General features: G+C 36.3%; 1 protein-coding gene across 1 annotated transcript in view; it reads right to left on the bottom strand.

Annotated features, from left to right (window-relative positions):
- Window positions 1-1,255: 1,255 nt before the first annotated feature.
- Emc2 (ER membrane protein complex subunit 2) overlaps window positions 1,256-25,270 on the bottom strand; it is a 50,549-nt gene continuing 26,534 nt past the window's right edge. Inside the window, exons 6-11 of the mRNA NM_025736.2 lie at window positions 21,303-21,388; window positions 21,112-21,171; window positions 18,137-18,218; window positions 17,223-17,333; window positions 15,184-15,288; window positions 1,256-1,636 (exon numbers count right to left, since the gene is read on the bottom strand). Of these exons, the coding sequence (NP_080012.1) occupies window positions 1,550-1,636; window positions 15,184-15,288; window positions 17,223-17,333; window positions 18,137-18,218; window positions 21,112-21,171; window positions 21,303-21,388 (531 nt within the window). The 3' untranslated portion in view covers window positions 1,256-1,549. The remainder of the gene's footprint in view (window positions 1,637-15,183; window positions 15,289-17,222; window positions 17,334-18,136; window positions 18,219-21,111; window positions 21,172-21,302; window positions 21,389-25,270) is intronic.

Raw genomic sequence — 25,270 nt, 5'->3', positions numbered from 1 at the left:
GCTTCTACTCATGTCCTGTATCTGTCACAGAAAGGAAATTCTGTCATTGTCTAAACAAAACAGCTCACTGTAAATAAAGAAGAAATAGAAATTATCTGTGTACTTATATTAAAATTTATAAATTACTACTATTAGCAACAAACTTAGGCAGGAAGTTATTTTAAAAATACCTTTGAACAATCAAAGGAAACCGCAGGGAGCAGCCACAGGAAGAACTAACTTTCTTACTACACAAATACAACTTCAGAGATACATTCATATCTAGCAAGGGAGAAAAGGTGCAGGCACGAGGTTATTTATGTTTCATAATGCTGATAATATAAATGTTTCATAATGCTGGAGATGCAGTAAGTAGGTTTGTATACATAAAACGTATATCTTTATGCTAACAGATCGGTGGTGAAAAAGTATCTTCACATGGGCAGCATTAGCTCACAGAAGACTACAAATTTCTGTTCATTGCTCATGAACTTATAAAATGAAAATACCTATAACATGTAAGATTAAACACCAAAAACAATTTTCTGGTACAAAGAATTATTTAAACGGTTAAAAGTAGCTGATAATGAAAGTAGTTGTCAATATTTTCTGTAACCCCTACTCATAGTTGGAGAATAAACAGCCCTGTATAGACAGCTGCCTGGTGCTTAGCACTCAAATCTTTTCTAACCTATGGAGACAAGCAAAGTGCTGTTGAAGGCAGAGTACTGGCTATGCACTACTCAAAGAAACAGACAAGAAATTGTAGTAAAGAGATGACTATATATAAGAACAGTAATAATATTTTAAAAAATAGTTTAGATTTTTCCTTTCCCCTGAAAACTAAGGAGATCCCAGTGGTTACAATATCCTTGATATTTTTATGATTCTAAATATATTATATGTAATTCACAATTAAAAGCTTTAATAACCATAATGTGTAAAAGGGTTAATTCTAAATGTTTAGCCCATTATTGCCTTTGAGGCATTTTATGGATAAAAATGTCTACATCAAACAAAACCTTCACAGAGCTATCATCAATTTTAAAGAATGTTATAATTTATGTAAAATTTATTATTAGAACAATTTGAAAGAATAAAAACCTCAACAGCCCACTGAAATGTACAACAAAATCCAGCCTGACACTGTAAAATACTCAAAATAATTTGTTTCTGCAAGCTATATATTTGTATGTTTCTCCTCACCAACGAGAAGAACTTAGCTGACAAATGAGCTCTACAACAACACACGAATTCCAATAAAACAAAAGAAACTAGAATTTTCATACATGAGTTTAATAAACCATGGTTTATTTAATAAGGTGTAGGGGTGATATACGAGGATGGATATACAATCAATAGGTCTTAAATCTCTGTCCCATGGATTACCTCCATCTCCCTGCTTCCTAGCAGTACAAGGCAAGCTGAGGTTTAGTTAAACATTCTTTATAACAACCTCTTCAGAGAAAATTAGAATACAAATAGCACTAGATATTTAGTAAATTCAGTCACAGGCCAAAAAGTTCAACTGTGTAGTTTGAAATCTAACGTCAAATGGGTTCCTGAAACCTCAAGACTGAGTGATCTGCAATGTCTCCAACATGTCTTCAACTGCCTTAAGAGAGTATTTGGTTTCCTTCTTACTTCGACCTGCAAACTAATTAAAAAGGAAAAACAGTTCAGTTAGGTAGGTTCAATTTCATTGCAAAGTTTAAACATCACACCTCATCTTCATATTGTGCAAGAAAATATTATTTATCATTCCTGTGAAATCACATGTACTTTACAGTCTGAGCGAACTCTGAGTTTCATGGATATTTGCAATAGGGTTTCATCTTCAGTTGAAGTGTACAAATATTTCACTACATACTTGGGTAGTTTAAGCTGATTTTAATTAGCATGATAACCTATAAAAGTTTAGATTGAATTTTAAAACTACCCTAGGTTCAGACTCCAAAACATTTATGAGGAACTGAATAACTTAGATGAAATTTAAACACACACATAGAGAGAAATAGAGTTGATATTTACTTGTCTAACCTGTAAATGGATGTTTGGAATTTAAAACGAGGTGCACTATACATGCAAATATCTTAATTAAACATTTAAAAGTAAAAATGTACAGACTTTGACATTATTTAAAATAGGTCACATTTTTCAAACTTCAGATTTGTTACTTCGCTGGATGATAGATACACTTCTTGCCTACTAAGTTCTAATTCACTTTATAAAACTAATTGGGATTAAATTTTATAATGAAAACAAAATATATTATATCAAGTCCTAGGTTCCTGTATACAAAAGCAAATTCAGAACATATTAAATTCAAACTCATCCACTGGGGAATCAGTGCTGACTACCCCATGCTGATTTCAAAATGAGCTTTCTAACTGAGCTGGCAATCACCGTCATTTGCATCAGGTCTGATTTAACACAACAGATTTACCCAATAAGTGCTTGTTCCCTATGAGGGTGGGGGAAAGTCTATTAATCTGAAGTACTTATTTTCCCATAGTTTAAGTATTGATTGAAATGTGGTATTAGCAACATCTAGTATTCCTAGTTAACACATTTTCCAGCAACTGTCTTTTGATGTAAGTACTTAACATTTGATTTACTCTGTGTTTCTTTTCTTTGGGATGAACTGAATGTGGCAAATGACCTGTTCAGAAGATGGAATGAGAGCACAGATTACAGGAGCACAGGCTTCATGACTGGTAACCTCCTCTGACCTGACTACATTTAGCGCAGTAAATCCCACAGCATTAGGTGCTGCGGCTCAGAGTCTATTTGACAGAGGAGATAATACAAGAGCATCCTAGAGACAGTGAGGAAATGCAAGGCACCAGCCTGCCATAAGGCATCACAGCCTAAAGGATAGAAATGTTAAAAATAGCAGTGCTGTTTAGAAATTATGATAACAATATCATATTTAAACCTTTAAAACTCCTGTTAGCAATTAAAGATTACAGAGAAGGTATGCTTCTCTTGCAATTATCCAGCTGATAAATTTACCTGTGTGGCGTTTACCAGAACAGAAAGACTTTTCTTTTACCACTGTTTACTCAGTATAAGCAGGAATAGCTCTAATCAAAGAATTTATGCATTAATTTTGAGGAAAGCTTTGATGGGTTTGGGGCGAGGGTATACAATATGGTACCACACAGTAATAATTATTCTAATTTCTTTAAGTACAAAGGAATAATAAAAATCTGTGAAGCTTTAAAATCTATTTTTAAATATAGGATTTTAAAATTAATATGAAATATATTTTTAGAAGTAAAAGTATGATTTTTTTCATAATTAGCCATTTATAAATACACACATAGGCTAGTGACACCACCATTGACAACCAGTGCACTTTAGGATAAGCCAAGCTTGCTCATTCATGTCAGAACATATTGAAAAAGGAGCACATATAAATCTATCATCTCAAACTCTTCATGACATGCAATTATTTCTGTCTATTCTAGAATTATAGAGCAAATGAACTGATTAAGCCAGGATCTCATTTTTTCCCTCAAATCATAATTTAGTTTTCCGTTTTCCAAAGGAACAATAACAGAGCCACATCTACAGTTACATAATAACATATGGATCGCTGACAGGCAAATTTACAGTGTAAGGAAGAAGTGCCGATCTGAAGAACTGTCAGGAAAGTTCATAATAAACTCTTCCTGAACACTAAATCGATGACTATTCTAGTCAACATGCTAGACCAGGTTTCTAATTAAAGGTCAGGCAGTGGTCACATTTTGTTTCATTAAGTGGAAGGGAAGAAAATCTGATAATAAAACCTCATTTTATCAAATTCTTAAATACTTAGAAAAACACTACAGTAAAGAATATATATTTGCTTTATGCTTTGCACTGGTTCATATGCCTAGATACACATTCCTAAATTTTCAAATGCATCTTAAAATTTTATTTAGTTATAAAAATGTGAGTCTGAAAGCTATACTTCTGATACCATTCACAAATTTTCTATTTATCACAGTTACACTTGTTTGAACACACTAATCATGTCTGTACTGTGGATCTTAAAAATTTAACAACAAAACTCAGCAGGAAGAACATTAAAACAACCAAACAATAAAAAACATCATTCTCCAATGTACTGGTGTATTAGTTACCCAGGATAAGTGAGAAACTGAGCCAGACAGAAAGACATCTACATGGAGACCTGTCATCTATCACTGTGGAGCCTGAGTCAGGAGGACTGAAACAGGGTCAAGGCCACAGCCTGTGTTTCACCAAGGCCAGTTACAGCTACAAAGGAAAATCCATATACTGCCACTCCCACAAAAGCAAAAGCAGAACGGAACTCCACCTCACTGCATAGTATGGAACTTACAGAGCTGAAGCCAGAACCTCAAGCACACGAGCAATGCTCTCAGGGCTCTTTGTATTGGACAGTGAGATTTACAACACTTTATAAAAATGAAATGAATCTAACAACAAAATAAATAAGGGAAGAAAATACTGAGCTAAACGGAGAGGGTCGGAGAGAAGACAGAGGAGGAAGGGAGAAGATGAACATTGAAGCAAGGGTAAATGCCACCAAGAACAGGGTTTAGGTCTTCAATGGCTTAAAACATCAAAATGATGTCAGTTGGTGAAGTGGGTCTCACAAAGTAAGGGAAAGATGTTTGTTTAGAAATGTAGGGACTTTCTATAACTGAAAAGATGTGTAGGAAGCCACCCCAAAATCAGATTCTTTAATTATTATAGAGTATTTTACATCTAAAATAAAGATACAAGTAGGGCCAGCTATGATATCAATTACTTACATGAGATAATAACTGACGAGGGTGTTAGAATTATGATAGCACCTGTCTTTGTTAGAAGTATCATACTGTGATTTTAGAATAGCAACCTTGAAGGTATTAGAGTTCCTGGGTTGTAAAACAGGAGATGCAGGTCAATGGTATGTAATTTATCAATGCTATATAGGCAATTTAGAACCTAGAAAATAGAATCTACCATTTGTGACTTAAAAAAAAAAAACCACTACATATTAATGTGGGTAAAAACTGATTCTACTTCAGTTCATAAATTAGTTTTTCCTAATGAATAGGAATTTTAAATGAGAAACAAAATATATATATGAGTATCACTCTTGAGCCTTTAGTAGCCACAGATGTCTTATACAAAATATACAGATGAAAAACTATAGAGGAAGTGATTAATGAATTTGAACACATTTTACTTCAGATGATCTACTTCTCAAACTCATTTTAAAGAGAAAGCAAGCACTTAAGAAATATCTGCCATCATACACTCAAAACATGGATCAGCCCTTCCGCTCGACTCGAGACTCGAGCCCCGGGCTACCTTGCCAGCAGAGTCTTGCCCAACACCCGCAAGGGTCCACACGGGACTCCCCACGGGACCCTAAGACCTCTGGTGAGTGGACCACAGTGCCTGCCCCAATCCAATCGCGCGGAACTTGAGACTGCAGTACATAGGGAAGCAGGCTACCCGGGCCTGATCTGGGGCACAAGTCCCTTCCGCTCGACTCGAGACTCGAGCCCCGGGCTACCTTGCCAGCAGAGTCTTGCCCAACACCCGCAAGGGTCCACACGGGACTCCCCACGGGACCCTAAGACCTCTGGTGAGTGGATCACAGTGCCTGCCCCAATCCAATCGCACGGAACTTGAGACTGTGGTACATAGGGAAGCAGGCTACCCGGGCCTGATCTGGGGCACAAGTCCCTTCTGCTCGACTCGAGACTCGAGCCCCGGGCTACCTTGCCAGCAGAGTCTTGCCCAACACCCGCAAGGGTCCACACGGGACTCCCCACGGGACCCTAAGACCTCTGGTGAGTGGATCACAGTGCCTGCCCCAATCCAATCGCGCAGAACTTGAGACTGCGGTACATAGGGAAGCAGGCTACCCGGGCCTGATCTGGGGCACAAGTCCCTTCCGCTCGACTCGAGACTCGAGCCCCGGGCTACCTTGACAGCAGAGTCTTGCCCAACACCCGCAAGGGCCCACACGGGACTCCCCACGGGACCCTAAGACCTCTGGTGAGTGGAACACAGCGCCTACCCCAATCCAATCGCGTGGAACTTGAGACTGCGGTACATAGGGAAGCAGGCTACCCGGGCTTGATCTGGGGCACAAACCCCTTCCACTCCACTCGAGCCCCGGCTACCTTGCCAGCTGAGTCGCCTGACACCCGCAAGGGCCCACACAGGATTCCAAACGTGATCCTAAGACCTCTAGTGAGTGGAACACAACTTCTGCCAGGAGTCTGGTTCGAACACCAGATATCTGGGTACCTGCCTTGCAAGAAGAGAGCTTGCCTGCAGAGAATACTCTGCCCACTGAAACTAAGGAGAGTGCTACCCTCCAGGTCTGCTCATAGAGGCTAACAGAGTCACCTGAAGAACAAGCTCTTAACAGTGACAACTAAAACAGCTAGCTTCAGAGATTACCAGATGGCGAAAGGCAAACGTAAGAATCCTACTAACAGAAATCAAGACCACTCACCATCATCAGAACGCAGCACTCCCACCCCACATAGTCCTGGGCACCCCAACACAACCGAAAATCTAGACCCAGATTTAAAAACATTTCTCATGATGATGATAGAGGACATCAAGAAGGACTTTCATAAGTCACTTAAAGATTTACAGGAGAGCACTGCTAAAGAGTTACAGGCTCTTAAAGAAAAGCAGGAAAACACAGCCAAACAGGTGATGGAAATGAACAAAACCATACTAGAACTAAAAGGGGAAGTAGACACAATAAAGAAAACCCAAAGCGAGGCAACGCTGGAGATAGAAACCCTAGGAAAGAGATCTGGAACCATAGATGCGAGCATCAGCAACAGAATACAAGAAATGGAAGAGAGAATCTCAGGTGCAGAAGATTCCATAGAGAACATCGACACAACAGTCAAAGAAAATACAAAATGCAAAAGGATCCTAACTCAAAACATCCAGGTAATCCAGGACACAATGAGAAGACCAAACCTACGGATAATAGGAATTGATGAGAATGAAGATTTTCAACTCAAAGGGCCAGCTAATATCTTCAACAAAATAATAGAAGAAAACTTCCCAAACATAAAAAAAGAGATGCCCATGATCATACAAGAAGCATACAGAACTCCAAATAGACTGGACCAGAAAAGAAATTCCTCCCGACACATAATAATCAGAACAACAAATGCACTAAATAAAGATAGAATATTAAAAGCAGTAAGGGAGAAAGGTCAAGTAACATATAAAGGAAGGCCTATCAGAATTACACCAGACTTTTCACCAGAGACTATGAAAGCCAGAAGAGCCTGGACAGATGTTATACAGACACTAAGAGAACACAAATGCCAGCCCAGGCTACTATACCCGGCCAAACTCTCAATTACCATAGATGGAGAAACCAAAGTATTCCACGACAAAACCAAGTTCACACAATATCTTTCCACGAATCCAGCCCTTCAAAGGATAATAACAGAAAAGAAGCAATACAAGGACGGAAATCACGCCCTAGAACAACCAAGAAAGTAATCATTCAACAAACCAAAAAGAAGACAGCCACAAGAACAGAATGCCAACTCTAACAACAAAAATAAAAGGGAGCAACAATTACTTTTCCTTAATATCTCTTAATATCAATGGACTCAATTCCCCAATAAAAAGACATAGACTAACAGACTGGCTACACAAACAGGACCCAACATTCTGCTGCTTACAGGAAACCCATCTCAGGGAAAAAGACAGACACTACCTCAGAGTGAAAGGCCGGAAAACAATTTTCCAAGCAAATGGACTGAAGAAACAAGCTGGAGTAGCCATTTTAATATCGGATAAAATCGACTTCCAACCCAAAGTTATCAAAAAAGACAAGGAGGGACACTTCATACTCATCAAAGGTAAAATCCTCCAAGAGGAACTCTCAATTCTGAATATCTACGCACCAAATGCAAGGGCAGCCACATTCATTAGAGACACTTTAGTAAAGCTCAAAGCATACATTGCACCTCACACAATAATAGTGGGAGACTTCAACACACCACTTTCTTCAAAGGACAGATCGTGGAAACAGAAACTAAACAGGGACACAGTGAAACTAACAGAAGTTATGAAACAAATGGACCTGACAGATATCTACAGAACATTTTATCCTAAAACAAAAGGATATACCTTCTTCTCAGCACCTCACGGGACCTTCTCCAAAATTGACCATATAATTGGTCACAAAACAGGCCTCAATAGATACAAAAATATTGAAATTGTCCCATGTATCCTATCAGACCACCATGGCCTAAGACTGATCTTCAATAACAACATAAATAATGGAAAGCCAACATTCACGTGGAAACTGAATAACACTCTTCTCAATGATACCTTGGTCAAGGAAGGAATAAAGAAAGAAATTAAAGACTTTTTAGAGTTTAATGAAAATGAAGCCACAACGTACCCAAACCTATGGGACACAATGAAAGCATTTCTAAGAGGGAAACTCATAGCGCTGAGTGCCTCCAAGAAGAAACGGGAGACAGCACATACTAGCAGCTTGACAACACATCTAAAAGCCCTAGAAAAAAAGGAAGCAAATTCACCCAAGAGGAGTAGACGGCAGGAAATAATCAAACTCAGGGGTGAAATCAACCAAGTGGAAACAAGAAGAACTATTCAAAGAATTAACCAAACGAGGAGTTGGTTCTTTGAGAAAATCAACAAGATAGATAAACCCTTAGCTAGACTCACTAAAGGGCACAGGGACAAAATCCTAATTAACAAAATCAGAAATGAAAAGGGAGACATAACAACAGATCCTGAAGAAATCCAAAACACCATCAGATCCTTCTACAAAAGGCTATACTCAACAAAACTGGAAAACCTGGACGAAATGGACAAATTTCTGGACAGATACCAGGTACCAAAGTTGAATCAGGATCAAGTTGACCATCTAAACAGTCCCATATCACCTAAAGAAATAGAAGCAGTTATTAATAGTCTCCCAACCAAAAAAAGCCCAGGACCAGATGGGTTTAGTGCAGAGTTCTATCAGACCTTCAAAGAAGATCTAATTCCAATTCTGCACAAACTATTTCACAAAATAGAAGTAGAAGGTACTCTACCCAACTCATTTTATGAAGCCACTATTACTCTGATACCTAAACCACAGAAAGATCCAACAAAGATAGAGAACTTCAGACCAATTTCTCTTATGAATATCGATGAAAAAATCCTCAATAAAATTCTCGCTAACCGAATCCAAGAACACATTAAAGCAATCATCCATCCTGACCAAGTAGGTTTTATTCCAGGGATGCAGGGATGGTTTAATATACGAAAATCCATCAATGTAATCCATTATATAAACAAACTCAAAGACAAAAACCACATGATCATCTCGTTAGATGCAGAAAAAGCATTTGACAAGATCCAACACCCATTCATGATAAAAGTTTTGGAAAGATCAGGAATTCAAGGCCCATACCTAAACATGATAAAAGCAATCTACAGCAAACCAGTAGCCAACATCAAAGTAAATGGAGAGAAGCTGGAAGCAATCCCACTAAAATCAGGGACTAGACAAGGCTGCCCACTTTCTCCCTACCTTTTCAACATAGTGCTTGAAGTATTAGCCAGAGCAATTCGACAACAAAAGGAGATCAAGGGGATACAAATTGGAAAAGAGGAAGTCAAAATATCACTTTTTGCAGATGATATGATAGTATATATAAGTGACCCTAAAAATTCTACCAGAGAACTCCTAAACCTGATAAACAGCTTCGGTGAAGTAGCTGGATATAAAATAAACTCAAACAAGTCAATGGCCTTTCTCTATACAAAGAATAAACAGGCTGAGAAAGAAATTAGGGAAACAACACCCTTCTCAATAGTCACAAATAATATAAAATATCTTGGCGTGACTCTAACTAAGGAGGTGAAAGATCTGTATGATAAAAACTTCAAATCTCTGAAGAAAGAAATTAAAGAAGATCTCAGAAGATGGAAAGATCTCCCATGCTCATGGATTGGCAGGATCAACATTGTAAAAATGGCTATCTTGCCAAAAGCAATCTACAGATTCAATGCAATCCCCATCAAAATTCCAACTCAATTCTTCAACGAATTGGAAGGAGCAATTTGCAAATTTGTCTGGAATAACAAAAAAACCTAGGATAGCAAAAAGTCTTCTCAAGGATAAAAGAACTTCTGGCGGAATCACCATGCCAGACCTAAAGCTTTACTACAGAGCAATTGTGATAAAAACTGCATGGTACTGGTATAGAGACAGACAAGTAGACCAATGGAATAGAATTGAAGATCCAGAAATGAACCCACACACCTATGGTCACTTGATCTTTGACAAGGGAGCTAAAACCATCCAGTGGAAGAAAGACAGCATTTTCAACAATTGGTGCTGGCACAACTGGTTGTTATCGTGTAGAAGAATGCGAATCGATCCATACTTATCTCCTTGTACTAAGGTCAAATCTAAGTGGATCAAGGAACTTCACATAAAACCAGAGACACTGAAACTTATAGAGGAGAAAGTGGGGAAAAGCCTTGAAGATATGGGCACAGGGGAAAAATTCCTGAACAGAACAGCAATGGCTTGTGCTGTAAGATCGAGAATCGACAAATGGGACCTAATGAAACTCCAAAGTTTCTGCAAGGCAAAAGACACTGTCAATAAGACAAAAAGACCACCAACAGATTGGGAAAGGATCTTTACCTATCCTAAATCAGATAGGGGACTAATATCCAACATATATAAAGAACTCAAGAAGGTGGACTTCAGAAAATCAAATAACCCCATTAAAAAATGGGGCTCAGAACTGAACAAAGAATTCTCACCTGAGGAATACCGAATGGCAGAGAAGCACTTGAAAAAATGTTCAACATCCTTAATCATCAGGGAAATGCAAATCAAAACAACCCTGAGATTCCACCTCACACCAGTCAGAATGGCTAAGATCAAAAATTCAGGTGACAGCAGATGCTGGCGAGGATGTGGAGAAAGAGGAACACTCCTCCATTGTTGGTGGGAGTGCAGGCTTGTACAACCACTCTGGAAATCAGTCTGGCGGTTCCTCAGAAAACTGGACATAGTACTACCGGAGGATCCAGCAATACCTCTCCTGGGCATATATCCAGAAGATGCCCCAACAGGTAAGAAGGACACATGCTCCACTATGTTCATAGCAGCCTTATTTATAATAGCCAGAAGCTGGAAAGAACCTAGATGCCCCTCAACAGAGGAATGGATACAGAAAATGTGGTACATCTACACAATGGAGTACTACTCAGCTATTAAAAAGAATGAATTTATGAAATTCCTAGCCAAATGGATGGACCTGGAGGGCATCATCCTGAGTGAGGTAACACATTCACAAAGAAACTCACACAATATGTATTCACTGATAAGTGGATATTAGCCCCAAACCTAGGATACCCAAGATATAAGATATAATTTGCTAAACACATGAAACTCAAGGAGAATGAAGACTGAAGTGTGGACACTATGCCCCTCCTTAGATTTGGGAACAAAACACCCATGGAAGGAGTTACAGAGACGGAGTTTGGAGCTGAGATGAAAGGATGGACCATGTAGAGACTGCCATAGCCAGGGATCCACCCCATAATCAGCATCCAAACGCTGACACCATTGCATACACTAGCAAGATTTTATTGAAAGGACGCAGATGTAGCTGTCTCTTGTGAGACTATGCCGGGGCCCAGCAAACACAGAAGTGGATGCTCACAGTCAGCTAATGGATGGATCATAGGGCTCCCAATGGAGGAGCTAGAGAAAGTAGCCAAGGAGCTAAAGGGATCTGCAACCCTATAGGTGGAACAACATTATGAGCTAACCAGTACCCCGGAGCTCTTGACTCTAGCTGCATATATATCAAAAGATGGCCTAGTCGGCCATCACTGGAAAGAGAGGCCCATTGGACTTGCAAACTTTATATGCCCCAGTACAGGGGAATACCAGGGCCAAAAAGGGGGAGTGGGTGGGCAGGGGAGTGGGGGTGGGTGGATATGGGGGACTTTTGGTATAGCATTGGAAATGTAAATGAGTTAAATACCTAATAAAAAATGGAAAAAAAAAAAAAAAAAAAACATGGATCAAAATTTAAAGCTTTTATGAACAGATAGACAATAGACTTTATGAAAGAAGGTATCTAAGTAGACAAGAAAAGAAGATATCTATGTAGACACAAAATATACAAAAATGTTCAACCTCTCTGCACATTAGGTAAATACAATATAACAACATGAAGTAACATTAGGAGCACACCAGAACATACGTTGGTAAAAAGATGACTCTCTCCAAGTACAAAGAAAGTAAATATTGATTTAGAAAACTCTCCTCCCTAATAAATATGCGCATATTCTAAATCAGTGCTACCAAGTAACACACCAGATGTGCACATGTACTAAGACCAAAACATGTGGACAGAAAATTAAGTGTACAAGCATTCCTTATAACCTTAAGCAAGAAATAAATTACATACTAGCAATTAATAAGTAAGAGACTTTGTACAACCAGAATAACTAAACTGCAGACATATGGAAGGCTGACCTCAAACCTAGCAGTGAATCAAACAGAAAAGGCAAAACAAATACTACAGTATGGTTCTGTAACCTAGGAGGGATTGGCCAGGACTCCTGAAAAAGACAGAAGGAACGGCCATTGGGAGGACCTCCTAAGACATAATGTTTCTACTTACTAGCCTAATAAACTTATTCCATGTTGTTCATTGACATGCCTACCCATAACAGGTTCTTATTTCCACATATGGAGTAATTTAATAATAGCTGATTTTAAAAATGTATTCACGCTGTGTCAAAAGATCAATTTCTCGGTAGCTTGTTGTTTCTAATAAAAAACTAAACATACTCATACACTATACATGCTATTAGTTTATGTTATTACATTGGTCCTATCTTTAAAACACACACACACACACACACACACACACACACACACACCCACACCAGATATAGGCCATGCCAACTGTATTTGAAGAAACACAGAGTACCTATTTATAAGGATTTTGAGTTGTAATATGCTAACAGAACTAAGATTTTCTATAATATATAATATACATAAATAAAGGTTATTCTCATGATATAATTAAGGGGCACAGTTTTTAATAGCCCCAATCTTCTCCAACCAAGGAATGCTAAAACAACATGAAAACCAAACGAACAGAAGAGAACACTAGCCCTCTAATGACATCTTTCAAAAACTCTATCATAAGCAATTTTCTAAAAATTCCAATGTGATCATGTGGCCAGTGGCAGGCAGCAGAATTGCAACAGACAACTGGGTCTAGGCTGGAGCAGGGGAGAAGAGAGTAGATCACTCCTTATATTAAATCAAAGCTGAAAAGTTAGGAACAAACACTAATCCTGCAAAGAAGGAAACCTGAAGTGATGAAATCTACAAACACCCCAAAACAAACAAACAAACAAACAAACAAACAAACAAACACACAACCTCGGTAAGTATCTTCCCAGCCTTCAAATTACAGGCACATTTGAAAACTGTATGTAAACATGATTAAACAAATTGAACTATATATAAGATCTCAAACTAGCAGCCAATTACTTCTGTTTCTTGAAGCATAAATCCTTCAAAGTATGAAGAAAAATACTAACATCCGAAACCAAATTGCATAGGACAGAAACATGGAACAGGAGGAAGAAATGATCTAAGGAAGCTGAGGAGGAGCTAACAGCAGAGTGGACACCACAGGCTCAGAGGACTCCACGCCTACAGAACTCTGTGAGGTGTAACTGAAGACCAGAATCAGAAAATCCTAGTCGGCCATCATTGGGAGGAGAGGCCCTTGGCCTTGTGAAGATTATATGCCCCAGTACAGAGGAATGTAAGGGCCAGGAAGCAGGAGTGGGTGGGTTAAGGAGCAGGGCGGGGGGAGGGTATAGGGGACTTAAGGAGAGAAAACTAGGAAAGGGGATAGCATTTGAAACATAAATGAAGAAAATATCTAATAAAAAAAATAAAATAAATTTTTTTCTAATAAAAAAAAAAGAAAGAAAGAAAGAAAGAAAGAAAGAAAGAAAGAAAGAAAGAAAGAAAGAAAGAAAGAAAGAAAGAAAAGAAAAGAAAACCAAGTCAGGCTTAACTGGCACAAAGACCAGACACCCAGCGGTTATAACGGAGATCTCAGCAACAAAGGGAGGAGGACACAGTAAGGCCAGGAAAGCTACCTTATCACATCTCCAGTGCCCATCCCACACAGTTACCAACTCAATGTGGAAAAAGAAAAAGAAAGTGAACAAACACCATAGCTTATTATTATGTTAAAATGACAGAATCACAGAAAAAAAGAAAAAGAAAAAGAGTAAGAGGCAAGAACAGTGAAGGAATGCATTTATAATTGGAATCTTACAAGAGAAAAGAAACTGAATTCCTAAGACTATCTTTCTCAACAGGACTAAATCCTAGAAACAACTGTTTTGTGCATTTAGACATAGTGACCCTAAAACAAGAAAATAAGTTACATACTGACTTAAAGAAAAACTTCTTTGGGACAACAAAGTAAAAGTCTAAGTGACTTGTGAAAGTCAGGGTGGCATTAGGGTTCTGGACAACATTCTATCGAAAAGCCACTGGGGAAATATGGTTAAAATCTGTAAGTAAATGATAACCAATGTATGAACTGCCAAAGGATTTTATAAATATAAATGCTGTCAAAAATATACAAGCATGTATTTTTCTCATGAACAAATTTCCCATGAACAAAGTCCCCTGAAAAAAAAAAGAATTTCCCCTAGAGAGGAGCTCCTGAACACTAACAAACAGAGGTTTGATGGAAGCTCTGCGGTGCACACAGACAGGGCAGGCTTTAGGGTGAGGTCTGCCTAGTTGGCCATTAGGCCTTTCTCTTTATTTCTGAGGCACATCTAATCAAATTGCATTCTCAATTCCAATGTGCTTCTAAGCTGCATCTTCTAGTTTAACGTCGGGGTTTTATAATTCTTTTCTATTTAAGAAATGAAAATTTACAAATAAGAGATTAATTATATCATAAAATTAATAGATTGTTTTGTTGGGGAAAGGTCATAAAAATAACATTTGTTAAAAGCCTAAGGCATTAGAAAAAACTTTCAGTGATAGACATTTAGCTTTGTACTTTACAGGGATCAAAGTGACAAAGAAATACATCCAGTAATATACATAGCAAAATTGCCAATACTAACCTGATAAGCCCTGTTTATTTGATTAGCGGCCCAACTAGCATATTTGATGTTGTCTTTTTTCATTTTTGCACTTGCTTTTGGATTAGAAGCAATATGACTTGCAGACTAAATCAAAACAAGAAAAAGAAACATCAAAAGTAAAACTCTTTCTAGTTAAGATAATAAAGACATGAAAGTCATAGCTGTAGAGAGTTGATAACAAGTTTTAACACTGAAGCAAAAACAATTTTAAAATAAAAATAATATTGAATGAAATCAATACTCTAAACTTAAAATATAAGTTAAAATGCAGCATAGTCCAAAATAACATGACAAAGAATATTTTTAAAGTGTATTTTAAGTGTAATTACTTATGTATTTACATCAGCCCTTAGAGCTAAAATCTCTATCACTAGGGAAAGATACTTTATACATAACAAAGGACTTTGCTTAGGTTACTGCTATTTCTTGACACTGAAGAATAGCAAAATTCCAATATTTAATTATCAAATATTAACAGAGATCTCAAAAACAATTTAGCATAACTTCCAATATGACCAGGTGAAAACATATTCAGGCCGATAGGAATTATCTAACTTGAACAAAGCAAGTTAACTGAACTCTGAGATAAAGAGGATATTTATCTCTACCTGACTTGTCTTTTACTCTATACCAAGAGCTTTCCAGTTATACTCTAAACACCAGAATAGTCACAAAATTTTGCTGTATCTGTATTCTTATAGCAATTTCTATACATTTATGAAATATTATTACATGTTTGGTGTGAACTTAGGCAAATACAATGGCTGAAAAACTGAATAGTCAACTTCTGGGGCTGGGATCCCAGTTAAATATAGTAGCGTTACGGTCAGCTTTGAAATTAATTATATTTGTATCTCAGTTGCACCATTTGTGAACTTCAGGTAGCAACTGGAGAATTTATTTAAATGACTGATGTGAATAACTACTGATTTAAAATGAAATCTCAGACTCAGAGCAATGCTCTGTATAAGCAAGCGGTTGTTAGTAATCACTGCCACGGAGTTTCTAAGATGGTTGTTTGACTTATTAGATAGTGTTAGCAGCAGTACATCCCCAAGCCACTGGAACTGTTTCTGGTAGAATCAAAGAAAACTTCCTTCCCATTTTTCAGAGGCATATTTTAACCTTACTTCTTTCCTAAAAATCATCTCATTTGTTTCTTCCTATTGCTGCACTTTCAAACAATTCTCTTTCACTGGCTTCAACAAGAAGACATCCATAAAGAATCCATTAAAAAAAAAAAAAAAAGACCAGTGAAATACTGTCAGCACTAATTAGTATACTTGTAAAAAGTGTGTATGAATTTGAGAGAGGAAGGGGGGAACATAGCAAAAGGCAGAAGGAAGTAGAAAGTGAATTTTATCAGAACATTACATCCATGTTTGAAATTCTCAAATGATAAATATTCAAAAATAAGCAAACAGGTATACCACAATTTCAAAGATTTAAGGACCCATTAGAGTTTATTTTCCTAGCGTTTCTGATTGCAACCAGGTGCTCATTTTAGAAATATTCTAAAGCTCTGCAAATTGTCCTTCTTCCCATAGGTCTTGTTAATTGATTTTTCTAAGCTCTTTATGAGGCATACATAAATAATAACTATTTAATCTCACATATAATTTCCAAACTGCTTTTTTACACTTATTAAAATATTTAAAATTTGATATACTATTGATTTTATTTTTAATACTTTTTATTGACATAGCTTAAAATATTAGGAAATAAGTACAATAAAAATTGGCACAAATCCCAAGAACATCAAAACAAATGGACAATATACATTATGCTTTAGTATTTAATACTGTTTAGTTCTGATAAGTCAAATATGCCTCAATTGAAATGTCAAACGGCAAGAATGTACTAAAATTCACAATTATAGCATTTTTTACCATCTTGTCATAATTAACTATGCTCATCAAAAGAATACAAAAGCAAGCAGGGAGAGATTGGAAGGACAGTTAAATGCATTTTAAATGACAGACTCCGTCAAGTGACGTTGAACACGTACATCAACTCACCATGTAGAGCCCAAACAGAGCTCTCATGTTCCTGTTGTTGAGTTTCAGTGCCTGTGCAAAATACTTTCTTGAAAGCTCGAGGTTTTCAAGTCCACCTTGGGTGTATTTGACCTGTTAAAAGTTGCAGATTGCTGAAACCTGTTTATTTTACTACTCTGAAATGTAGCATGTTCCATCATACATAGGCTTTATGTAATGAGAACAGATATTCTCTAAACAAATGCAACATGCTAAAAGAATTCACATTAAGGTAGTTAATCTAAAATGTAAAACACACCCTAGCTCTTGATGAACTATTCTCTCCTCTGAACATTAAGATCTTTGAGTAGCTATTATAACCAAAATGTTGTCACACTAAAAAGCAGAGCACAATTTTTGTATCAATAGTCTTGCTGTTACACAACATTGTATTTTCTATTACATGTATTATAAATCTAGACCTTGACAAATTTCCTATTTTACTTGTGTACTTTAGAAATGAGAGCAATAGTCTTTTTATATTCTTTTATAATGACATATTTGTAACCTTGTGGCATTTAGTTATACTGTGATTCTTAATAGTGTGCAAATTAAACACATTATTTTCAACATGTCAATATTCTAGTTTTCTAGAATATGTATTCCATTATCTTTATAAATGTCTCATAACAATTAAATATGATGTAACTGATTCATAATTAGGAAAGAAACAGACACATAGAAACCCACAAATACTGTAATAAATCACAACAAATTTCAGTTTATCTAAACTTTTAATTGAAAAGTATTTCATTTCAATATTTACATGTTTTAGCTTTTATTTCCTCACCACTCACTAGACAGGCTTGTCTAATGTGAGGAAAATATACTTAGTAACATACAACAGACAGAAGCGGCAAGATTCAACTCAATAGTGTTGTCACTGCAAGACTTACTTCTGCATACTGCTGACAGTATAAGTGGTTATGTGGATTTGTCATCATCAGCTCCTCTAAGCAAAAAGCTGCTTTGGCATAGCTGCAAAATATTAATGGGATAGATTGACTTTAAGTCATAAGTTTTCATAAACACACCTTAAAATTAATTTAAAACCTTACTGACATTAGATTTTATTTCTAGAACTATTTAAACAGATTTAAAGCATTTGTTGATTCAAAAAATGAGTAACATCAAAACCTTTACTGAAATAAATAAACAAAACTATGTCTAAATGCCAAAGTAATCTACAAACACTCAACGGATATTCCTTTGCTAAAAGTGTATTATTACCGAGGCACCTACAAATTAGTAACACAGGCTTCCACCCTGAGAGCTCTACAACTTCTATAAATCCACTGATCATCTAATATTAATGTTTAAATAGAGCAGCAGAAAGAAATACAGTATTTAATGAAATAGTTGTTAGTTGCTACACAGCCTTCATAGACATCTGTATCAATATGTTCTATTGTAAAGATTTCTCATTAAGTTTATATTCAAATATCAACTCAAAATAAAATTATTTGTTTCTAGAGCTATCAATAATAGATGAAGTTAGTTCTGATATGCCCTCCACTATTATTAAATCAAGTGGTGCTTAAAATCTATGGATGTCTGCCAGAAGGATTTTGGTAAAGTAGCTTTTAGAACATGTGATTATAATTCATCTTAGTTTTTTCTATGCTCAGAGCTATGTATTCATCCTCATTATTTACAGAAAATCCTAAAGAATACTTAGATAATGCAAGATTTATTCCCAGTGAGGTGGTAACACTCCTTAATAGAACAAGACTAAGAAACGTCATTTTTTAGTACTTGTTATCAATATGTGAATATTAACACTTGGTACCTTTTCTGAAATATATACAGTCTAAATCCACACCTACCTATAGAGAAATATGTACATTTTATAAAATACTCATTACACATCCTACACTGCTTAGAATATTTAAGTGTATTAACCCATTTTATCTTAACAAAAATCCTAAAATGTAAAAATTATCGTTGTAATTCCCTAATAGAGAACATAGGCACAGTGAAGGCAACTGTAACCCAGGCTGTCCCACTGCAGAGAGCCGTTATAAAACCACTACCTGTCTTACCTTCATAGCTCCACACAAAACAAAAATCTATGCTGATATAGTAATAAAATGTCAGTGGGTACAACAACAACAACAACAACAAAAAACCCACAACGACATCAAGGAACCAAATTCATCCCATAAATTCCCCAAAATCATATTTTAGATTTTGGGAGGATCTTACATACAGATTCCCATCCAACTTCTGCAGTTTTTTAGCCCTACTTATTTTATACCTGAAACTTAGCATTTGTTCTTGAAAAGCTATCCATTCAATAAGTAGCTGAATGAATAAATAAATACAAATCTGAAACAAAACCAGGAATGGCACACTTAATATCTACTCATCTAAAAGATGAGGAGAAAGCAGTCTCTATCTTAAACATTCAATAATTAATAAAGTCTCCCTTTACCTACAATGCCACCATATATTCAGTTAAGAGATTTAAATGAGTTTAACCACAGTCCGGTTCAGATGAAGGTAAGGCAGGGAACACTGAAGGTAGATGGGTGGAATTAAAAGTGGATTTTATCATGCCTTTGTTTTATTAGAGTTTCTAAGTTTTATGTATTAGATATTTCTTTACCTTGAACAGAAAGATTTTCTTAATTATTCAAAATTTTATGATGCCTTTACTCACAGAAAACTTTGAAAAGGACAAAGAAATTGTGAGTGTCCTGTGTTTCTTAAAAAATAAAATCTAATGTTAGTATTGTAATACATGCTGAAAACCCAGTTTTCTATTGACTTATATGTGGTCTTACATGCCTGAGAGAAACCTGAAGATAAATAAATATATAGATATAGATATATTTAACATAATTCAGTAAGAGATCCCTTACCATAAGAAGTGATTCTGGCAGAATCTGACAGAAGGGAAGGAAGCACGGCTCTTGAATGTAAAATCTTTTTCACTATATATCACTTATGGCTTTTATTCTAGATACCATTTTCACTAAAACCACCAATGTGATTTCCAGTCTTTTTTATAGACTTTGCATGTATAGACTTTTGCAAAGGCAACATACAAATGTCTTCATTCTATTTTATTTCTGGTGTCATCTGTGCGTAGTATGAGACCAAAGTTAACTGATAACACAAATAAGAATATGTGCATGGGAATCTAATTCTAGCCTTTCAAATGAAGGAACGATACAATGTGTTATAGACTTCAGATTCAGAGCTAAGAGGGAAAAAGAAGTAAGCTGTCACACCCTATATGGAAGCTAGCACTAATGCTGAGATATCTGCAAACCTCCACTAGGACTCTGTGCTAATCCTTTCACACTGGGATTTCCTCTTGTCACTACAGCAATAAAAAAGCTAACAAAAACATTAAATATCCAATAACCAAGTTCCTACAGCATTCAACATTCTTGATTACACTTCATTTTTAACCCAGGCAACAGAACGCTTCTGCTCTGGAAGCGTTGATTCTCTTAGTACTGAGGCTAATAAATGCATACAATTGACTGCATTTTTAAACAGCAGGGAGCATAATACTCTTTGTGTATGAGAACAATTTGAACTCCAAAATTCACAATTTTGATTCCCCCAAAGTAATAGCTTAGGAAAAGGCCTTTCAGATTCCAAAGGATCCCATTTCTACTTGAAAGAAAACCTTATTTATTGAACAAAAATAATTTAGTTAAACCAAATGACGCAGTTAAAAGATATTCACATATTATAACTAGCAATTTTAATTTATGATTTTTCACTTATTTGCTCATTTAATTAATTAATTAAGTCTAAAATGAGAAATGACTGACTTCTTTCCAATCTTCTGGAAATAAGTCTACTAAGCTTTACAATTTCATTCTTAAAATTCTCCGTGTTTTTAACAACTTACTCGTGTTCATTGATATAAAGTTCTGCAAGTTCATGCCAGGCTTCTTGGTCTCCAACAAACCTGATACGAGGAAAAAGGGTATGTGTAAATGTTCTATAAATGAACACACTAGGAAATCAAATGCAAATTCCATTTTAATTAAAAAAGATTTATGAGAATAACCAAACCCAATCCTCTTGGAAAGCACTCACTGCTCCAGATACTCATTCAGCTCTCGGATGGCCTCCACGGTTTTCCCCTGGGCTTTTCGAATGGCAATCTTACGCTTTCTGGCAGCCTATGGGTTGACATTAATAAAGGATTAGGTCCTCATGATTTTTTGTAAAGAAAGTAATTTGACTGTGCAAATTATTATCTCAATGCCAGTGAAATTCCATTGTAGAAGAACTGCTTTAGTGAGAGTTTATAAACATACCCATGCCATCCCACTGGGGAATTCAGACATTCCTCCAACAATCACACACGCTTGACTTTTGATGCATGCAAAACCGTATGCATCGTTTCATCCAAATAAATAACCGTCCAAAGTCCTGTAATTACAAGCCAGCGGGGAATCTTAATCTCTACCCAACCTAATGTTCTTTGCTCTGCCTCATTCGCAGAATCGGTATCTTGAGAGGCAGTGGAGATTAGGGGGAAAGAAAATTACACAATTGACACTTGAATGTCATTTTACAAATCTGGCTTCTGACAACTTTTTCACAATTTTAAGAGAAAAATAAATTACTTATGAACCTTTAAAAAATAAAATAGGTGTTAATAAAAGTACTTTATAATAAAATTATTTAAAACTTATATTTTAAAGTTATAAAATGATAAATATAGAAATTAATGTTATTAATTCATGAATTCTTCAAATAACTATTTGATAACCTGATCGTTGTTTATCAGGTACTGTGCCAATAAAAAAATGACAAAAATAAAACAGGAAATAAATCATTCCTTATAGTAGCTATCTTATGAGAAATATGTATTTTGTACAATATTAATGTAGTAAGAGCAATGAGAGATATATCTAGGATGACACCGCAAAAAGGAAGAGATCCCAATAAACTATGGCACAGTGAAAGGAGCGAAATAAGAAGCAGCAATGAGGATCCCATATAAAGATACCCACACTGAAATAGAAAAGTTAAAGGTAGGCAGCTACCAACACAGCCAGCCAGGGAGCTCATGTGGAGCACTACACCCAGCAGACACAAATAAGCACAAGTAGAAGAAAGTGCCACCATGTGACTCTAAGTTCAAGACCACTGTGAGCTGCTAGGATCAGACAGCACTGTTTATAAAGAATTACATGTACACCAGCACTAACTGTGAGAAATTCAAATACAGGATACACAAAATGAAATATGACTTAGGCCAAGTGACCTTATATTACGAACATGATTTAGTGCTTTGTGGAATACACTGTCTACAAGAAACAGACAGAAAAGGAAAAATGGATCTTTAAAGAGTTACACATAGTGGAAAGGAAGCTCACTGGTTTGGTTCTGAAAAAAGAAAAAAAATTAGAAGAGGCTCACTATTAAGCCTCAGAAAAATATAATGAAGCCAACAATACTTTACTAATGGCATAATTAGAAAATATATCTTGATTATTCTGCTCACAAAAATACAACCACACAAAGCCACACAGTAGGTACATTCAATTGTTTAATTTATTTTTCTCAATGGGGGACTGAAGAGATTTGTTTTATTATATAAAACAAAAACCCAAAATAAATGAAAAATTTAGAAAAATCTAAAAAAAAATATGTTAAAGCTTTGAAAGTAAGTCAAGCTGTAAGGTCACTAGAATATTACATAGTGGGACCCTTATCTCATGTACTGAAAAGGAGGGCATAACCCAGTTCATTCTCTCAAATCTGCCCCCTATCCTCCCACTTCAACCCCATCTCTGTTATTTATTGATTGATTGATTGATTTTGAGACAAGAGTCTCATTATCACACTCAGGTTAGCACTGAATGCATCCTCTTGTCTCAGTCTACCAAGTTCTAGCATTATCGGGCTGTATTACTAAGCCTGAATAAGAAACTGATTTTAAGACTTCAGTTGACTTCTGTAGACCTTCCTTGAAGAAACAAACCACAGCCAGGCAGAGAGCCAAAATACAGAAGGCAGTATTAGCACTCAAACACACATTTGTAGTCTAAAATGTTCATCCACCAGCTTTTTGTATGTATTGCTTGTGCCTTATCTCACCCAGAAATACATAACCATTTTCTGAATATTCCCAAATGTTTTATTTGGATAAATCTTGGCAGGAGTCAACTGAAGTCTTAAATTTCGTTCTATATCTTCTAAGTGATTTCAATATCTGGATTAAAATCTCTATTATAAAAAATAGAATTTCAAAACATGCTCTTCTGCTGTAGAATCACAAAGGGAAAGCTATTCAAGTCTTAAAACCTTGCCATTGCCTTTAAATTTTATGTAGACAATATCATATATGAAATCCTCAGTCAATTGTAATCACAGTGTTTCACAGACAGGGAAGGAGGGAAACTGAGGCTCACATGACAATGAGCTCATTCCCACTGAACAGTGCTGGACACTGAGAGCACATGCAGATACACAGGGAAGACAGAAAGCAGCTGTCTCATATATGTTACAACTGGAAAGAACCTGAGAATGAGCAGTGATAATTAAATCTCTTCATTTTATATAAACAAAAGCCAGTCTCAACTTACACAGCAAAGCTTAAAGCGCCTGTACACTTTCAGTCTGCTTTCCAGCAGCGTCTTGCTCTGGGGATACTTACTCAGAACAATTACAATTGACAAAATCTAACTCAGACAATATATCTTCAGAGAGCCACGCGTGATGACTGTGTGGGGTTTGAAGGATTACCAAGCACAGAGCAAAGTTCAAAACAGGTTTCTTTGGATTTTAATCAGAACACATAAAAATGTATATAGGCAGTGGTGGCGTACACCTTTAATCCCAGCACTCGGAGGCAGAGGCAGGCGGATTTCTGAGTTTGAGGCCAGCCTGGTCTACAGAGTGAGTTCCAGCCAGGGCTATACAGAAAAACCCTGTCTCAAAATCCCAAAAAAAAAAAAAAAAAAAAGAAAGAAAGAAAGAAAGAAAGAAAGAAAGAAAAAAAAATGTATATAAAAAAATGGGGTATCTTTCCTATTATGACTTTACTAGTATAAAATTCACTGGAAACTATATAGACTCGGGACATAGGAGGGGATAAAATAAAAGCAAGTGGTTTGCCTTCCTGTGACTTACTGACTGCATGATGCTGGTGAGGTCTCTTAACTTTCTTATGTTGTTTTGGTTCCTTCATAAATATAGTAACATCTGACAAAAATCATAGGATTACAGTGATGATTATCAGAAGACACATAAATGTTCATCTCCATGAGGACGCATAGCAAATATTCAAGAAAGAAAACATTTCCCTTCAGTCTCCTCAACTCATCTGTAGGCAATTATCACACCTTTGTTTAGTAGGAAGTTACAATATTACTCTAAGGTGGGTATAAATATAACATAAACTATTCTTCTAAATATATATGCCCGACTTGCAACAGAATTAACAAAACCAGAACACATTAAATAAGTAATATCGCCTTTCAATCAATTCTAACACCTACATTTTTGAACTAATAAAAAGTAGAATTTCAGGAGCTGAAAAGATGGTTCAGTACTTAAGAGTAATTTTTGCTTTTCAAGAAGACTTGCGTTCAGTTCCCAGCACCCACATCCAATGGCTCACAACCACCTGTAACCACAACTACAGTGATCTGATGCATCTGAACACTGCAGGTACCTATACTTAAGTACACACACACACACACACACACACACACACACACACACATGCACGCACACGCGCACACACACACACACACCCCTTTAAGAATTTTAGCCTGAACTAACTCCAATAATGTATTCTGTAACCTAAATCAATATTCTGAATTAACAATTGGGCTACATTATTTATTAAATACAAGAATAGTTCTGAAGAAACTATGTACAAGTGGAAACAATTCAAGTAAAAATATAACAGACCACAAACAATCCATTCTACTGCTCAAAAATGAGTAAAGTGGCTAATAATACATCCTGTATCTAATTCTGTGTTTTGTTTTGTTTTTCCTTCAGGAACCAAATAAATAAGATTTAATACCTGGTTTCAGAGA

The sequence above is a fragment of the Mus musculus genome, chromosome 15 (assembly GCF_000001635.26).
Source record: "Mus musculus strain C57BL/6J chromosome 15, GRCm38.p6 C57BL/6J".
NCBI lineage: Eukaryota > Metazoa > Chordata > Mammalia > Rodentia > Muridae > Mus > Mus musculus.
The sequence above is the reverse complement of the archived record's forward strand: the minus strand, read 5'-3'. Positions and strand labels throughout refer to the sequence as shown.